General features: G+C 25.4%; 2 protein-coding genes and 1 long non-coding RNA gene across 3 annotated transcripts; 1 reads left to right on the top strand and 2 right to left on the bottom strand.

Moving 5' to 3' along the window:
* Positions 1–321: 321 nt before the first annotated feature.
* Positions 322–1,266, bottom strand: LOC149057871 (uncharacterized). Its single transcript, XR_016191057.1, has 3 exons — positions 631–1,266; positions 403–552; positions 322–341 (listed from the first exon to the last, which is right to left on the bottom strand). It is a non-coding gene; the product is annotated as an uncharacterized LOC149057871 (long non-coding RNA).
* A 159-nt stretch (positions 1,267–1,425) lies between these two features.
* ClpX (Caseinolytic protease chaperone subunit) lies at positions 1,426–14,861 on the top strand. Its single transcript, XM_089224045.1, has 12 exons — positions 1,426–1,836; positions 1,980–2,064; positions 2,129–2,302; positions 2,368–2,495; positions 3,018–3,183; positions 3,592–3,735; positions 3,873–4,037; positions 11,994–12,094; positions 12,865–13,017; positions 13,084–13,260; positions 13,947–14,168; positions 14,424–14,861. The coding sequence occupies exons 2-12, from the start codon at positions 1,989–1,991 to the stop codon at positions 14,586–14,588; spliced, it is 1,671 nt and encodes a 556-aa protein (XP_089080171.1). The 5' UTR covers positions 1,426–1,836; positions 1,980–1,988; the 3' UTR covers positions 14,589–14,861.
* LOC149057870 (uncharacterized) lies at positions 5,607–9,208 on the bottom strand. Its single transcript, XM_089223726.1, has 2 exons — positions 8,738–9,208; positions 5,607–8,649 (listed from the first exon to the last, which is right to left on the bottom strand). The coding sequence occupies exons 1-2, from the start codon at positions 8,853–8,855 to the stop codon at positions 6,113–6,115; spliced, it is 2,655 nt and encodes an 884-aa protein (XP_089079852.1). The 5' UTR covers positions 8,856–9,208; the 3' UTR covers positions 5,607–6,112.
* Positions 14,862–18,954: the final 4,093 nt, after the last annotated feature.

Genomic DNA, 18,954 nt, shown 5'->3' with positions numbered 1-18,954 from the left:
TGTACCTATACAAATACAATTATATAACCTGTGGTAGTTCATTAAGATTTTTATAATTTTATACATTTCATACTTTCATAGAAATAATTGGTCAAAAATATTATTTATTCTGTAACCAGTAATATGATTAATTAGAATAAATAATTTATTAAAACAATAAATTATGAGTGTGTCAGATACCTAATTGAATTGTAAAAAATACATTTTAAAAACACATTGCATTTTTTAAATACCTCTAATGGTTACATTCCTACATGGCATAATTACATGATTTAGTTAATAGAAAACCAAGTTAGATTAATTAGGTTAAGTTAATTAAAATAATAAGCTGTGCTGATTTACTTAAAAATAAAAAAAAGTTTAAATTTGAATTTCAACAAAAAGAAGTAAATATTTCTTCACCTGATGATATAGATTCCAGGTTTGATGATAATTTAAGTGACATGAACATCAAAGTTATACAGTTGGGTATTCATGAAGAAAATGCTATAGCTTACATAGCTGGTTGGGCTAGTTCAAAATTAAGCCACATAGAATGTGTAAATGAACTGGCTACAAAGGATAAAGACCAATTAATAACGATGAAAAACAATTTTATAACTATGAAAGAATACGAAGAATGTAACTTACTTTTACCACTTCCGGGCACTTCAAAATTTGTTGAAAAAATAGTTTGTCTTTTCAATAATAATATAGAAAATTTATTGATAGACAACAAACATGGTATAAAGAGTAGAATGTTGGCTAAAATTGAATGTTACATAAAAATATGTCCCAATATTTGTCAAAATTGTAGATTTTTATTCATTGATAAAATTTTGAATGTAACCATCAATTCTTTTATAAAAAAATGTAATAATACACCAACTTTTAAACAAGTGAAAAGTAAGAAATTAAAAAAAATAATGCATTTATAATAATGTAAGTACCTATTTTACTTGTATTGTTGTATTTGTATGTAATAGGTATGAATATTTTTGGTAAATAAATTTATTGTATATTATATTATTATATTATAATAATATAATAACTGTTAAAATGTTAAATACTTAAATATAAAAATATTATGTAATATGTATTTACTTTTACTATTTAGTAATTAGTTTTAGTATTTTCAAATACTATAAATGATTTATAGTATTTGGTATTTTACAGCTGATCAAAATTTTCTGTTACCTATATAGCTGAATATTACAAATTACAATCCTAGAGCGCGTTAGTTACTTTATCAGGGGGCATACTTATTTCGCGATTTTTGACACTAGTTGTCCCGTATTGTCATTTATAGTATTTGCTTGTACCTACCTACCTACTGCAAATTGCAATATCGATATAATATATATTTATGCATACGAATACGATTTACATTTTAAATTATCAGTAATATTAAAATTAAAAAAGATGGTTCCTTCCCTACCACGGAACATAAATATCTGGTTCTGATTCTGACTTTCAGAGTTCTGACGGTCACTAACTCACAACAGCTGATCGATTAATGACCTCGTTATCATTCGACGGATTATCATTTATTAGTATTTAGTTGTTGAACAAAATAAACAAAACACGGTAACAACTAACAAATAACAATATCGAATAGTGAATACGGAATACCTATTCCACGGACATTATACTTTATAGTCACCATTTCACTAGTCGGCAGTGGCAGTCATTGCTCACTGATTACTACTTACTAGTCAGTACTCAGTAGTCGCCGGTCCGTCGTACTTGTAATATTATTGTTTGGCTTCAGACCTCGAAGGATTTCTTGTGGGGCGTGCATACTGGGAACGTTTTATACCCAGAACGACGACGTGTTTATAGAAGAAGTTCTTTCATGTAAGTACTCGATTTAAAAACTATAATTTTTTTCATCGATCCTAAACATGATTTTAATTTAAATTGCCAAATACCTACAGTCTTGTGTTCAAAAAAAAAAAAAAAAAAATGAATCCTATTGTTTGTTTTATTTTGACACACAGGCCCTTGAAATGGCGACCAGATTTTGTTCGAAATGTATACAATCCAAATTGTATACTAGTTATTTGAATTTACCAAGAAACTTGAGTAAGTAGATTATAAAAAGCATAGATTATATTTTATTTCTTAACCTTGTCCTTGTGTTTTGAAGGTGTCTTAACCCATAGCCATCACAAAAGAGACGCTATTCACCAACGTCATTTCCAGACATCCCATAGTTATTGGAATGCAGATAACTCTGGGACAGGACGCAAGGGTGATAACACAGGTCATACAGGAATTGTTTGTCCAAAGTGTACAACTGCCAATTTAGAGTTCTTTTTAAGTAATATATTACCGACATTTAATAATTATTATGCACAAAATATATTTTATATTTTTGTATATTAGCTTCTAATCGATTTTTGAGATGTCAGCGATGCTATCATATATTCAAAGTGATTTCTGCTGAAGAAAATAATTTAAAAGATGTAACTGAAGAACAAAACAAATATAAACCACCACCAATTCCAAAAGAAGTTAGTAATTATTTCTAAAATAGTAAAATCATTATTCATTGTCGTTACTATTGCAGTAGGTATATTTACTATATCACTTACTATCTTAGCAGTCATTGTATTATAGTGTTTACAGTATTGCAGTCATTTAAAATTAAAATTAAAAAAACTATTTTTGGTTGAGGTTGAGTATAAAGTTTTGATTTATGTATTCAATCATACCCAAATTAAATTAATTTCAAAATTTAACCTATAATTTAGTATTTATATATATATATTACCTATAGGTATACTCATTACATTATTATTATTATTTTAAATATTTTTTTGATTATGATAAATTTATGATGAGTTATTAGTTTAGTATGTAAGTTTCAAAGTTCAGATATGTAAAAATAAAAAATAGTTAAGAAAAATGAATAAAGTATTTTGAAATATACATAATTTTATATTTAGGTAAATACTGTTGTAATAATTGTGTTTGGTTGCTATTAAATTAATTAATATTTAATATATATATTTTAATTATTTTGTTCAATACAGATTTTTTTGAACCTTAATAAGTATGTGATTGGTCAAGAGTTAGCTAAAAAGGTGTTAGCTGTGGCAGTTTACAATCATTGTAAACGTATAATTCATAATATTACAACACCACAAAAGAATGATATAATTGATCAACGGTTACTAGATAATTTACAAAATTCAAGAGGTAACTAAATATAAATTAAATGTTTATGATTATATACAAAATATAACTTTGTTTTTATAAATATACAATTAATTTATCTAGATTTTCCTTTTAAAAGAAGTTCTATTATAGTCAGACTAAAATATGAAGGATATTTAGCTTTTTAGTTTATATGAGAGTGATGTTATTTTTTGTTATTAAAAGATTTCTTTCTTAAAGGGGGTTCACTATATATTATAAAGAGGTAATAGTATAAGGTAGGAGTAATATGTTAATAAAATTATTTATCATTATCTTATATGATGCTAACTATTTTTTAAATACACAATTTAAATAATGATTTAGATATAAATAATAATATGATATACTTTATTTAAAAAATTGTATAAATAATATAAAAAAAATTTATAATGTTACATTATAATTTAGAGCATTTATCTAACAACCATATATTTGGAATGCCACAAATGGATAATACAAACAACAATCAAGACGAAATTAGAATTAATTCAACACTTGAAGATACGCTGTTAGAAAAGAGTAACATTATATTGTTGGGGCCTACAGGATGTGGTTTGTAATTATTCACTTTAATACTATTTACAGAAGTATAATATTAAAACATATATATCTATTATTTCAAATTTATATTTATTACAATATAATTTATAAAATTGACCATATTTTATTCATTTATTTATTTAAAATAGGAAAAACATTATTGGCTCAAACAATAGCTAAGCAATTAGATGTACCATTTGCAATTTGTGATTGTACCAATTTGACACAAGCGGGTTACGTAGGAGAAGATATTGAAAGTGTAATCGGGAAACTCCTACAAGCCGCTAATTATGATGTTGAAAAAGCTCAAACTGGTAAATACAAATTTTTTTATATTATTTATTTGTCTAGTGTTATAATAGCAATAATTTTTAAGATCTTTAAAAAAAAATATGTTTATTATTTAGGACATAAAATAAAAGTATGTCTTAATTCTATCACATTAACGTGGCTTTAATTTAGTCATTATCTTTTAATTTCACAACAATTTAATTTTCAGATTAGGTATATTATCAGTATTTTCTGCCTTCTAAAATATTAGTTTTACATCTACCAATTCTACCTGTTAGTTTTCTGTTCTTACATCAAGAAGAGTTAGTTATTGAAAATACTAAAATTATATTTTAGCTAATGGTGTATTAACTATAATTTATAGCACCAAGTACATTGGTATTTAATAATATTATATAATACCCATGTATTCAAGCATCATATTTTACCAGTCATCTGATTTATTGCTCAAAATTATACTATATATAATTTCATAACGTAACTGAATGTTATGTGATATAAAAATTATGTATTAAACATGTATAAGATTCATGGTTAGATATTTAAAAACAATGTAATAATAAGTAAAATCTATGCTGACAATGCATTATGTGTCATGCTGATAGATTATTATTATTCTATTGTTTTTACATTTTTAAATAAACACCATTGGATAGATTATATCAAAGTAACAATTGAAATTTTTTAAGAAGGCTTTGAAGATGTTTTCTGTTGGAACTAAAATTTAGCTATTTGTGTTTTCTAAACATGATTGAAACAGCTGACTTAAATTATTGGTAATTGGTATATAGTTTTGTTTTCAATAAATAATTTAAATAGTTTATCATAGGTATAACCATTGATTATAGAATAGACAGATAGACCATGCTATAGGGATTTTCGGCGACTACAATTTTAATTATGATAGCTGCCGGTAGGTAGCGTTGTATGAATTAATTTTATATTATTACTACTGACGGCGAATAATATAATATTATTCCTAGACCGGTTTGAGGTAGTGACAGAAAAAGCGATAAGCCTATTAATGACTTTATCATGGATAAACCTATATTTATTATTTTCTGAGCATTGCGCTATGATTGCCACAATCGCTAAATAGTATATTCACAAAATTGTTAATTTTTATGCCGAATTCTACTACAGAAAGCAACAATTAATTAATTTCATTACGAAAGATCAATTTTGTTTGGATGTTTGGAATGTTACGATTCAGTAAAATCTGCTTTGGGCGGAAATATTTAATTGAACATTACATACTATACTAGATTTACCATTTTTAAAAATAAAGCAAATCTTTAACCATATTGTAATTTTTAATTTTATTGTATTTTCATACTTTATAAAATACATTGTTTTGTATTTTTGTGTTCAAATTTTAAAATGAATAAAAACTCAATAACAACAAATAATATACATAATTAAATTATTAATATAATTTATAAATAAAATAATAGTTGTGTTTTGTTATTATAAGTACATACTGAATGTGTTAAGTTTAGAAACCAACTATAAGTCTATATAATATGATGAAAAACGATTCTAAGTGAAGATATACCAAGATTGCTAAACTGGATTAGAAATAAAATACTAGGTTTAAAGAATAAAAAAATTGTCTTTATTATTAAAAAAACACAAAATAAGGGTAAAATACATTTATACATTTATATTGAAGCATAATTATTAGAATAAAAGTAAATTGTGATGTTTGTTGGTTCTGAAAAGAACCGTTTAATAAAAATGAAACAAATAGTCTTAAAAAAGACTATTTAAAAATTTAATGCTAAGTCCTGAAAAGAACTGTTTAATATAATAAAAATCAATGCTTAATCCTGAAAAGAACTGTTTAATGTAGTTGATGTGAATTGTCCTAAAAAAGACAGTTTAATGTAATTGATGCAAATAGTCCTGAAAAGAACTATTTAAAAATCAAAGCAAAGTCCTGAAAAGAACTATTTAATGTAATTGATCCTTAGTCCTGAAAAGAACTATTTAATGTAGTTGATGTGAATTGTCCTAAAAAGGACAGTTAAGACTGCTTCTATATTGTTTTATGCAAATAGGTACAAGGTCAGAACAAGAAAAAATGTATTTAATTTATTTAAATATGGTTTAATATTTTTAATTTAGAAAGTTTTGCTAATTTTGTGGTAGTTGAAAATAATTTTGTTTTATTAAATATTTTACAAATTAAAAGTTGTTCAATTATGTACATTTTATGATCTATGCAGTTTGTCAATGATTCATCAAGCCATTTTTTAATTGTATTATTATTTTTTAAGCGCTCAATTAGTTGAAATTTTATTTTCTTTTTATGCAAATAGTTTTTATAATTGCTTTCAAAAATATTTAAAATTTTATTTACTACATTATTTAAACTATTTGATGGTGCTTTAAGTCCACTTTCATTATCAATTGAAGTATAATTTTTATTAAGAAGATGCAACTGCTTTTTATCATTTAAGTTTTTATCAACAAATAGTTCAAGTTGACATTGGTTACAATTAAATTTTTTCATACATTTATAGCCCAAATATCCTGCGAAATATGTTACAGAACAGTCTTCTAAAGTGACATCAATATTACTATCAGTATTATTTGAGTCCTCGTCAGATGAAAAAAAACAGAGAGATAAATTAGAATTACATTCTGTGTCGGAATCAGATGATAATTTTGAACTGTTAAAATCTATTTTATTTAGTGAACTAACTGGGTCAATTATAATTGGATTATCATCTTCTTGGGTTTCCTCACAATTTGTCGCTTTTGATGTACATAAAGAAAAAATACAATTACTTCTTATGGAAGTTCTGATTGTTCTAGCTGTTGGGTTTTTGTTATAACCACCATTTTGTCGAAAAATACTAAAGAGGTTTTCTAAAACATCCTGATTTAAACGATTAGTCATTAAAAATACAATATCATTAGATTTCTCTGCTTCAAAAAATTGCAATACACCTTTAATGGTCTGTGTAAGCCCTTTAAAACAGGGAGGTTGAGATAATTTTCCTTTTTTTAATTTTTGTAAATTTGTGAAGTATTGTGAAGCTTCTATTAAAAATTTTTTTACAGTACCTAGATCAGTTAATGCACAGAGGTATGGATTATGACTATATAAAGATTTACTATTTAAACAATCAAATAAGTTATTAATAAACTCAATAAAATCTGCAGTATTCGATGAAGTGTTACTTTGAAGTTGTCCTGTTTGTATACAAGTTCGGATTGCTGCGGCCATGGAATTGCTTAATAATTGTACTGCTAATTTAACACGCATTTTTTGAAAAGAATTAGGGTAAATATGTGCATCTGTTATTTTGATGAGAGACTTACTTTTATGATTTTGTTTGTCCAACTCATATGTTTTTTTTATATCATCAAATGAGATTATTTTATTATCTTTTATATAACAGGCATTAATTAAATTATTTCTAATACTTTTAAGTAAATGAGGAACATCAAACAAAGAAAAAATTTTATTGTTGTTGATAAAAAAAAATGGATTATCTTCTGAAATATTTAATGATTTTAAAGTGCTTTGGTTGTTTGTGCCTTGATCGCAAACTATAATTTTGGGACACAACCCAACCTCAAATAACTTTTGTAAAACATCAATTATTAAATTTTTTAAAATTGTTTTGTTAACTCCAGAATGAACAAGAAAATATGCAATTGGAAATTTCCATGTAGAGTAAATACCTCGAGCCATAAATACTAAAACACAGTTAGCACTTTTATTGGTCCTCCCATAATGACCTAAATCTTCAAAACCTTCAATAAAATCAAATTCTTTGGAATATTCTATAAATTCTTTTATATACATTTCATCAAAACAAACAGTGCAAGCTTTTTCTTTATAATCAGATGACTCAAATTTTTTTTGTATATGACTGAAAAATAATTTACTAAAACCTGGTAAGAATTTTGATTGACCAATCCAACGACGAATAGTTGATGGCCCAGGTAAATTAACTTTTTGTGAACGTAAAAATTTATATGCTGTTGGTGATTTATAATATAAGTTTAAAGCTAAATTTTTTTCATTTAATGTCCACGGACGACTCCTATCTTTTAATTGCATCGTTACCATTGCCTTAGAATTAATTGATGGAAAGTTATGCATATTTATTAAATTCTTAGCATTATTATGTGTTTTAAAAGTTTTGACTCTTTTTTTTAATTTTGAAATTTGAGTTATTTTATTATGAATTAATTTGTTTTTTAGTTTTAATTTTTGTTTTAAATTGATTTTTCTAGGTGTATCTATTTCTATCAAATCAGATTTCCTTTTTAAATTTGGGCTAGGCATGTCAATTATATTTGTTATTTTAATTTTTTGAGGTGTAGAAAAAGTTGAAGGGGGGCTCGGAAAAACTAACTCTACCATGTCTGGTTTTGAGTGTGTATATGTTTTAGTTGGGGTTGACATTATATTATACTCCTGCTGAGATTCATCATTCTGGTTAATGCCTGATGATGTAGATGGCTGTGTTTTAGATTGATAATTATAGGGAATAGCAGTATCTATCAAACGATTTTGAGTAAAATTTTGTACAAAGCTTTCGGGTGGGAAATGTTCTTGACAAATGTACCTATTGTGGAGTTTATCTGGATCAACAGAAAACAAACTTGTGTTTCCTGTGTAGATATAAAAAAATATGTGTAAAAAAAATTATAAATATTCGCAATGGTACAGAAAAATTAAAATTTAAAATTAATTACTCACCTGAATGTATTATCCATACTTCTTTTCTATCATCTTTTGGAAAACGATACATTTTTAAATTTGGAAACATTTTCTTTGATTTTCCACAATTTAAATATTGGCATTTATTTCCAGACATGTTTAAGAATTTTTAATTGTAAATGCAAATGCAACTAAAAACTCAAAAAACAAGAAAATTCGGAAAGCGGTTGTTCCACAATGAACAAGATAGTAATAAATGATAATATAATAAAATTATTATTTCCAATCATTTCAGTATATCTTCAGTTTCTTATTATTACTCTATTTTTAGATCGGCACTTCGCGATAAGCCACCTCTTCCCTTCCCCGCATATCCATGGCAAACATCTATGATGGGGGTACCACCTCCTTGCATCCCAACTACACTAGCGCTCCATAGTGGTTGCATCCTACGCATGGTCACCAAATATTAACATTGCATGGGCTATCTGTCTATTCTATAATCAATGGTATAACCAAACATTTATCTTTATAATTGTTGAACAATATCCCAAATAGTTTTGAAGCAATGCAGTTTGTTCCCTCTATTTAAATAAATGTGGGGAGAGGGGCAATTACAAAATCTGTCGTCGAAGACCAATATCTCAGCAGTCGCACTGCTGCTCTTATACACGTTAAATTCATCAACAACGGAATTAATGCATGTGTGTTTATCAGAGTGATTCATGAGGCGTAAAACACTCATTATTTATAAAAACTATTTACTTTTTTCAAAATTTTTGATACATGCTGTTCTAAAACTATATACATTTTTAATATTTTTCACCCTTACATTTATTAGGTAAACCACTATCAACTTTTGATTTTTAAATGGCAATCTATATTAAAAATATCATAAATTAATAAGGTTATTTTTTTAATAAATTTTCATTTTTCGTTAATCCGTTGACGAGTTATAGTCTCCCAAAGTTGAATGGCTTCGAGGTGGTGTTTGTCCTGTTTAAATATGTTTACCTATTTTGGGGCACAACTTAGGCTTAACTATCGTACTTACTGAATTTATTTGAAAAGCGTATTATGTTTTATGCTAGAGTACAAAAATCCCAATTGCTGCGGCCGTGGTACTGTCATGGTATAATACATTTGTACACAAACACCACCCCAAAACTATCCAACTTTAGGAGACTATATCTCGTCAACGGATTAACAAAAAATGAACATTTAAACGTGAAAATTCATTAAAAAAATAGTCTTATTAATTTATGATATTGTTAATATAGGTTGCCGATTGCCATTTAAAAATCAAAAATTGATAGTGGTTTACCTAATAAATATAAGGGTGAAAAATATTAAACATTTATATAGTTTTAGAACAGCATAGATATAAAATTTTGAATAAAGTAAATAGTTTTTATAAATATTGAGTGTTTTACGCCTCATGGATCACCCTGTTTATATGTTTGAATACATAAATTAAAAATTGCATGTGAAAATGAAATGATATAAAATATAAAATAACAATTCAAATATTTCAAACCTATTATTTTACTTATAGAACATCCAAAACAAAATGTACATTTGTACATTATAAAAATAATAATGAATGTAAGCGTAGAGCTTTAACAATAAATTAATTACTATGAGACATAAAAAATGAAAAATTTTGAAATTGCACCAAACATTTTATTCGAAACATTTATTAAATATTTCAAAAATGTAATACTAAAAAACAATTTAAAAAAAAATGATAGAATTCAAATTTTTATACATTGTTGATGATTGACATTTTATTGTACTTTATAATATTATACCACACATTTTCTGTCCATTCATTTTTATTAAAATATTGGAATAAAAATAATTAAGATATAAAATTAAAAAATTAATATATTTCATTATGTATTGTGTAAGTAGTAATTCATTTTTATATCTTCTACATACAATAATTTTCTTTATAAAAATAAGAACTACCAACAATTTGTGTAGGAGCTTTGCTTCTTCTAAACATTTAACATGTGATTTCTTATTATTAATTTATTTTATATTTTTTATCACGTGTTTATGTAGTTTATGATATGAAATATGGATAAATTTATTGATGTCTTAAAATTTATTTTTGTATAATAAAATATTTTTTACAAATGTATACAGTATAATTGTATAGAACTTCTAATCTTTAGGCCTTTTATAATATGTGCGTATATTGTCTTTAATGCCTTAATCTTTCATTAATTTTCTAAGTTGCTGACATAAGATTCTTTTTGTTTTGATCAATTAATATTTGTATTTGTTTAATACTAGTCTTTTTTGAGTATTTAAACCACAGTGCTTTAATATACTTGATTACTTGAATATTAGGTTTTATCCATATAATTGTATAAACTTATTTGTAAAATGTTTATGCCAAAAATTATCAGGACTTAAAATTGTCATTCAATACAATATACACATAATAAGGGCATATATAGAGTGATTCTTTTATCAAACAACACTCATTATTTAAAAAAAGTATTGACTTTTTTCAAAATATTTTTTTACACAGTTTCAAGTTGTTAAAAAACTAACGTTTTTATTTAAAAAATATTTTTTTTAAATATTTTTCATCCTTATCATTTTTTAAGTTTTTTACCTTTTTGAATGACAACATAGTTTTAATTTCATATTCCAAGGCAGAATATTTTTTGAAGTATTTTGATTCTTAAAAATCGAATTTAGATGAGTAGTTTATGAGTTATAACTTATAAGTATTTAAAGGTTAGATTGGCAGAGTGGAGTGGTATGGGGTTACCCTGCAAAATGTTTGTCCACTACTCCGCTTGTCTAAACTTTAAATACTTATAACTCATAAACTACTCGTCCTAAATTTGATTTTTATGAATCAAAATACTTAGAAAAATATTCTGCTTTGGAATATAAAATTAAAACTCTATCTTTTCATTCAAAAAAGTCAATACTTTTTTAAATAATAAGTGTTGTTTGATAAAAGAATCACCCTGTATATGTATGGTTTTAAATATAGAGTTATTAAAATTTAAAATAAGATATTCTGTATTAAACCATTTATAAAGAAATATTACATAATTGTTTTTAGAACTAATCATTATTTAATAAAAATGTATTGACTTTTTATAACAGTTTTCTTAGAAACTATCCAACCACTTAAAAGGCACTTCTATTTTACAATAAATCTAACATCAATTGCTGCAAAAATAATTATAAATATTATAATTTTAGTCAATTTTATAATTTAAGTTGTAAGTCAATAATATTTAATATGATAAAAAAAATATTTTAGGTATAATCTTCTTGGATGAAATTGACAAAATCGGTGCTGTGCCTGGAATTCATCAATTGAGGGATGTCGGAGGTGAAGGAGTCCAACAAGGAATGTTGAAAGTAATTTTCAATTATTAATTATTAAATATCTAATAAAAGTTAAATTAATTTATACATTGGTGGATCAATATTTAGTAATAGATGTTTTAAAAATAAACTAACAATGTTTATTTAAAGTTATTGCAAAATGTATTTGTTTTGTTTTAATCTCTTGTATTCTCCGGTGTACATGAAAAAAACCATCTGTAGAGTCTTATTTTTTCATTTTGGGTAACTCCTCCCAGCTCAAAAAAGGTTTTATTACTCAAGAAACTAGACATTTATGTTTTAGTTATATTTATTGATTATACTTATATCAATTTTTTGTATAGTATTTCAAAAGTCATGACATTTTAGATGTAGAAGATGTATTTGAATATAAGCAACCATTAATTTAAAATGAAAATGTACTCAACATTTTTAAACATTAAAAAACTAAATTAATATTGATTTACTATCTTATCATATTTTTTATAAATTTACTTTTTACTTTATTTATGAGCTATGCACTGTAAATATTAAAAATAAAGATTATTCTGAGAACAATAAATTGCATAAACTATTAATATTAATAAATACCTTTCTCATCAAAATTGAACATTGTACTAGGAAAAGATCAAGAGAGATTACAAATACTAATATACAACTATTATAAACTATATTATTACATAATACTTAACTAATTATCTTTAAAAATATAATAATATTATTAAAGTTTTTGTATGGCAATTTTCATCATATCCTGATTTTTAAAAACAGTAATATTATATTATGTATTGTAATGCTTATAGATGTTGGAAGGTACTGTTGTTAATGTACCAGAAAAAAATACAAGAAAACTTCGAAATGAAACAGTTCAAGTTGATACTACTAATATCTTATTTGTTGCTTCTGGTGCATTTACTGGTCTGGATAGACTCATAAGTCGCAGGACAAACCAAAATGTAAGGAATAAACAGCTTATTCATATTATATTATCTTAAATTGGAATTAATTTATAAATTTTTCAGAGTCTGGGATTTGGAGCAGAAATTGATAATGAAATGGGAAGTAGAAGAGCTGCTGCTGAAGCTGATCGTGTTGCCTCAACAAACTCATACACTGATATTGAAAAGGAAAATGCTGAACGAGATGGATTATTAAAAAAAGTTGAACCAAGAGATTTAATTCAATTTGGAATGATACCTGTAATTATATATTTATTACCAAAATTAATATAACATATTGATAAGATTTATTGATGTGGGATCCTATTTAAAGTTTAATTTGGATTTTAATATATTATTAAAATATTAATTTTTTCATATAATAGAAATAATCATAATAAAATATTCTAAATTACTGAATTACATTATATTTTGATTAAACTATTGATAATTTATTTACTATAGTTATTTAAATTAAATTATTCACAAATTACTAGAAATAATAAAACATTTTAAATCAAATTATTCTTATTAAGTACACAATTTTAATTTATGTAAAAAGGAATAGGTAAAGGAAAATAATATATTTATTTTGTTGTATAAATATTTTATTTTTATTCAATATTAATTTTATAATATTATTCCTAGTCTTTACCATATTCTCACTAGACTATGCCACTATAATGTTGCTTCTTTAATAATTTTAGTTTGGATTGGTAAAATATTGCTTTATAATTGATAGAATTTATCATTAATCAGTACTTCAAAACTATTTATTAATATTTAAGTATTTTAACATTGCTATTCTCTGGTAATTTGACAGAAATAAAGGTTTATTTTGTTATGAACGATGTGTTGTTAAAATATAAATTAAAATAAAATCTAATGTTTTATTACAAATACTTTTAATATAGTATATTTAATACATGTTATTTTTTTTTTAACAGGAGTTTGTGGGTAGATTTCCAGTTTTGGTCCCATTCCACTCCTTAAATAGAAACTTGCTTGTACGAATTCTTACCGAGCCGAAAAATAGTACAGTCAAGCAATTCAAATTACTGTTTGGATTAGACAAAGTTGAATTAACATTTACTGATGAAGCACTTAAAGCTATTGCCTCACAAGCCCTAGAAAAAAAAACTGGAGCTCGAGGATTACGAGCTATTGTGGTAATTTTAATTCTAAATTCTTATTTTGTATAACATTTGAGCACTGGAATAATTAGTAACTTAAGCTTTAACATTTATTTAAAAAATACAGTGAACACAATTTAATTTCTTAATTATTTCAATTAAGTATAAAAGTCAAATCAATAAAAAAAAATGTGCTTACATATTATAATTTTACTAGACTGTTGTACCTAATAAACTTTTTGTAATAGTTCAATAATAATTTATATGAAATATTACTTACAATTTCTGCAGGAATCCATTTTGTTGGACCCAATGTTTGAAATACCTGGATCTGATGTAGTTAGTGTTCATGTCACTGAAGATGCAGTGAATGGAAAAATGAATCCACATTGTATAAGAGGCCGCCCAATTGATGAAGGAGATGCCAAAATGGATACAAGAGCTAAAGTTGAATGAATTAACACTGTTTTAAAAAAATGTTTATTTATTATTTAATATTGCCAAAAACTACTAAAGTTTGTTAAACATTTATAAAAACCTTCATTCAAGAAACATCTATTTCTTGTTAAATTAATTTTGTTTTTTGTCATTAAATTATTTTAATATTTAGGTTTAAAATGTTTTGTATATTGCATTACAAGAGTATAGATACATAGTTTATGTATTATTTGTGATACTATATGAGATATATAAACAAGTATTCATAATTAAATCAATTCATAACAATAATACTAATAATTATTTTACTTTAGAATACCTAGTTATGTTATTAATAATTGACTTATTTGTGGATATGTCTCAACCATCGATTTATATTAGGTTCTTATGTTGTATGTAAAATTACTATTATTATGCAATATTAATATTTATTAAATTTAAAAAAATTAAAAAATTTTCTTTTAAAGTCATTAGTTATTAAGCAATAAAATGTGTGCATTATGTACTCACTTATGTAAAGAATTCTATATTCATTAATATTATTAATAATTGTTGAACACAGCTCACAATTATAAATACTGAATCATAGATAAGTAATAACTTAATATCTTAAATTTTTATATGTATGCACTATAGATTACTGGATTACTGGATATACAATAGCCATTGATAAGTTGGTGCTGAGTGCATGGTTAACTTGTCAGTTTGTCATTGTATATGAATAATTAAATTTAAATTCGAAGAAAAATTATCGCCAACAAAAAATGATTCTGACTGATAGCCAATATATTTCAGTTATGTATTTATATTGTTACTAAAGTAATCTATAATTAAGTAATAATCTCGAAGGAAACCTCTCTATCAACCACATTGTCATTAAATTCCCAAAATACTTTGGAGCAAGGAATATTTTCAACATCCATCCGACTTGCTTCCAGCGAAGAATTTTTCATTATATTTATTTACACTACAAATCGTAAATATTTTTAAATACTACATTCCTGTTTATATTTGTTACGATTATAGGCTATTAAACCACTAGATGTGGTAATGTGGCTAACTGAAGCCTTTATCCTATGATAATAATCCTTATAGGGCAAAGATACAAAATTATTTACAAATTTTAGCGATTTTAATGAGTAAAATATGATATAAATAATCAGTATATGAGAAATTAATTTGAACTTCATGTAAAATTGTTAAGCTTTTTGAGCGGATGAATCTTTATTTATCGACACTTTACAATTTCAAAAGTCTATAAATAATATAAATAGCATAATATGCTGACAGACTACTGTATAGATGTAAAGTCCATGTGATCAATAGTTCCAAAATAGTTACATCATGTACATATGGAAAATGATGAAATAGACATTGTAAAAAATTGAAGTCACACTTAAGAGTTTAGATCAGTGGTTCTTAAGCTAAGGCCCTCTGGTGGTCTCCAAAACTCATGCAAGGGATCAGGGTCACAATTAGTGTTAAAATATTGATTAATAATGATTATCAGTGCCGTAGCCAAGCTTTTCTAGGTAAGATTGTTTTATGGTATTGCAAGGCTTAAAGTTCTAACGGTAGGAACTGTCGAGTCTGGTAATAGTTTGATATTTCAGGAAAGGGACTTACTAAGCCCTTAGACCTTTAGTTACGGCATTGTTGACTATGCTAATAATATGAGAAAAGGTAAAAGGTATTAAAAGAAAAAGTTATTCGATAGAAAATATTGATGAGTGGTCAGTGATTTCTAAAAGCCTTTCATCAGCCATCAGGGGTCGGTGTTCTACAAAAATTAAGAAGTGCAACCTTAAACTTTCTTAATATATTGTATAATAATGATTGATCTAATAGTTAGGTACACAAACACAAATAAATTCGATTTTACTAAAAGTTGGTTTTGCATTTGCATTGTGATTACTGGTTATTATTATTTTTAACTTCACAATTTACGAGTAATCATAAAGTAGGTATAGTAGGTACTTATCACCTATCTTATAAATTATAGACAATAATAATTTTGAGGATTTCACCCATCTGTTTTATATTTTATTATTTTTTAACTTTATATTACACTTTAAAAATAAAAATATTGTAAATTTAAATGGATATCATTAAATTACTCACATCTATAATGTTTGTAATAAATAATTTTACTTTAGATCGCTAGATACCTAATATCATTCAAAAATTATAAATCAAACATTGCTTTAGCTTTGCGTAGTACCTACGTGGGATTAAAAGAGAAAACAAAAACATATTATGCTAACATAGTGACATCCTCTCAAAAAATTAGCTAATGTCAAATAATGACATATCATAATATTTAATTGGCTATTCAGTATTTTATGCTAAATAATTCAAAACATCAGTTTTTTTACGGATGTTTTTTAAAAAAAAGAGCGTGTTGCAATAGTACATAGGTACGAATAAAGTGAAACTTATTTACAGAGAGTATAAAAAAAATGGTTACCGACCATCACGGTCAAATATACTTATTTATATAATATTTATATTGGAAAAATAATTAAAATAACATTTTCAATTGAAATTAATTTGTTTTTAATTATTATTGCACAAATATAAAACAAATGGACCATTATTCACTACTGTCGAAACCTTGTAGTGTCGAGTAAGCCACGCTTTTTGGTCGTAATAACAGCTGATCCCATGAATCCGACTGCGCTATCGCATCTATAAAGATGTTTCACATCAAAAATGTTTAGCAGGTATAATAATTTATATTGAATTAGTTCTCAATAAAGTACATAAGTTTTAACAACCAATTCATTTTTAAAGCTTTAGAACAATTAAAAAATAATGGCTTGTTTGTTTTATTTTAGTCATAAAAAAATAAACGTATTAACTTAGTTTTCTCATCGAAACATTCGAAACTCTTGAGTGGAGTAGTTGACGCTCCAGATATGTCAGCGAGGATAAATTTTAATGTTCCCGGTGCTAATTTCCGTAACTTTTATTCTTCCGGTCCGTAATTTTGTGCAACAAATTATTTGTATAATGAACCCGTTTTGTGTATGATGATATTATATAGCTGATGGGACCAATTACATCTAACCAATTTCTTTTGTATCTAACTATTTTTATTTTTTATTATATATAATTATTTTTTTCAATGTTATACATGTTATCTACATTTCAAGGGCCTGTCCGGCTTATTACTATAAATAAATAAATAAATGGCATAATTCTAGTTTAGCCCCCAGCGATTTTTTGAAACTTTTTTTTTGAAAAATGAGTGTTTTTGTATGCTTTTTGTAATGACACTTTAAAAAAAGTCACTCAATCTTCTAATGGGAGTCATGTTCAAAAAAACTTCAAAATACTCGATTTTTCATAAAATCGATAAAAGCTTTTTATAAGCTTGTAATATTAAAAATTGCTTTTAATCAATTAAACCAATGTATCTAAATCATATGATCCATTTAATATGTATACAAAGGTGCTCGAGTATTGGTAACGCTTGGGCACATCTTGTTGAGAATCGGCCAGACCGACGAGGCATATTAGCATATCCTTGTGTGTTGGTGGAGTATTGCTGTTGCCGTCAAGACATTTTAATCACTGAACACGTCTTTATTATTCACTGTACAAGAGGATATCAGATGGGTAAGTAGATCTTTGATCAAAGTCCAGAATTGTTATTATTAATTGCTGATATTTTTTGCCGGTTGCATTCATGAGGGAATGCCAATAAATAAATTAGATGATTATTTAAGTAACTATTGATAATTTTAGTATTATACCTAGCTTTATATTTTAGTATTTTACTATATAATTGACTGTACATTTTTATGTTCAATATCAAATTATATATAAATATAAATTTGATGACCATTTTTTGTAATTAAAATTTAATTCGAACGAATATCATACAACATTTTAGGTATATATAAAATTCCTTGACAGGCTTGTCAGGAAGACGCTACACTGAGTACACTGCAGGCATTTGTAATCGTCTTTCACTCCGTCTTACAAACGTACAACATTGAAAATTGTACGTTCACAATTATACATTTTACTTTGAAATTTCTAAACTAAAAGTGCAATTATCTCTTATAATAACATTTTAAGGCAAGGTTACAATGCAAGGCACCTCGGAGGATTTTATTGATAATATTATTTGTAAGTAAGCTATGATCATTTTAAAATTTACAAACAAATAATAGTTTAAAAAATGATCATAACTTACTTAAGAATAATAATATCAATAAAATCCTTCGTAATTAAATTATTTCCTTACGATTTTTAAGTGGTAAATTCACTGTAATTGTAGATTACATATAAAATACTTCATTACTGAAATTATTAATCGTAAATTCATTATTAATTTATCAAATAAATACAATTAATAGTGACGATTTGTAGGCCC

Source organism: Diuraphis noxia, unplaced genomic scaffold, assembly GCF_037042655.1.
Source record: "Diuraphis noxia isolate RWA-SAM2 unplaced genomic scaffold, SU_Dnox_SAM2 contig0003, whole genome shotgun sequence".
Classification (NCBI taxonomy): Eukaryota; Metazoa; Arthropoda; class Insecta; order Hemiptera; family Aphididae; genus Diuraphis; species Diuraphis noxia.
The sequence above is the reverse complement of the archived record's forward strand: the minus strand, read 5'-3'. Positions and strand labels throughout refer to the sequence as shown.

Coding starts and splice junctions, on each gene's coding strand:
- ClpX (XM_089224045.1), top strand. CDS start 1,989: ATGGCGACCAGATTTTGTTCGAAATGTATACAATCCAAATTGTATACT. Junction 2,303..2,367: donor CAATTTAGAGTTCTTTTTAA/GTAATATATTAC, acceptor TTTGTATATTAG/CTTCTAATCGATTTTTGAGA. Junction 2,496..3,017: donor CACCACCAATTCCAAAAGAA/GTTAGTAATTAT, acceptor TGTTCAATACAG/ATTTTTTTGAACCTTAATAA.
- LOC149057870 (XM_089223726.1), bottom strand. CDS start 8,855: ATGTCTGGAAATAAATGCCAATATTTAAATTGTGGAAAATCAAAGAAA. Junction 8,650..8,737: donor AGTATGGATAATACATTCAG/GTGAGTAATTAA, acceptor ATATCTACACAG/GAAACACAAGTTTGTTTTCT.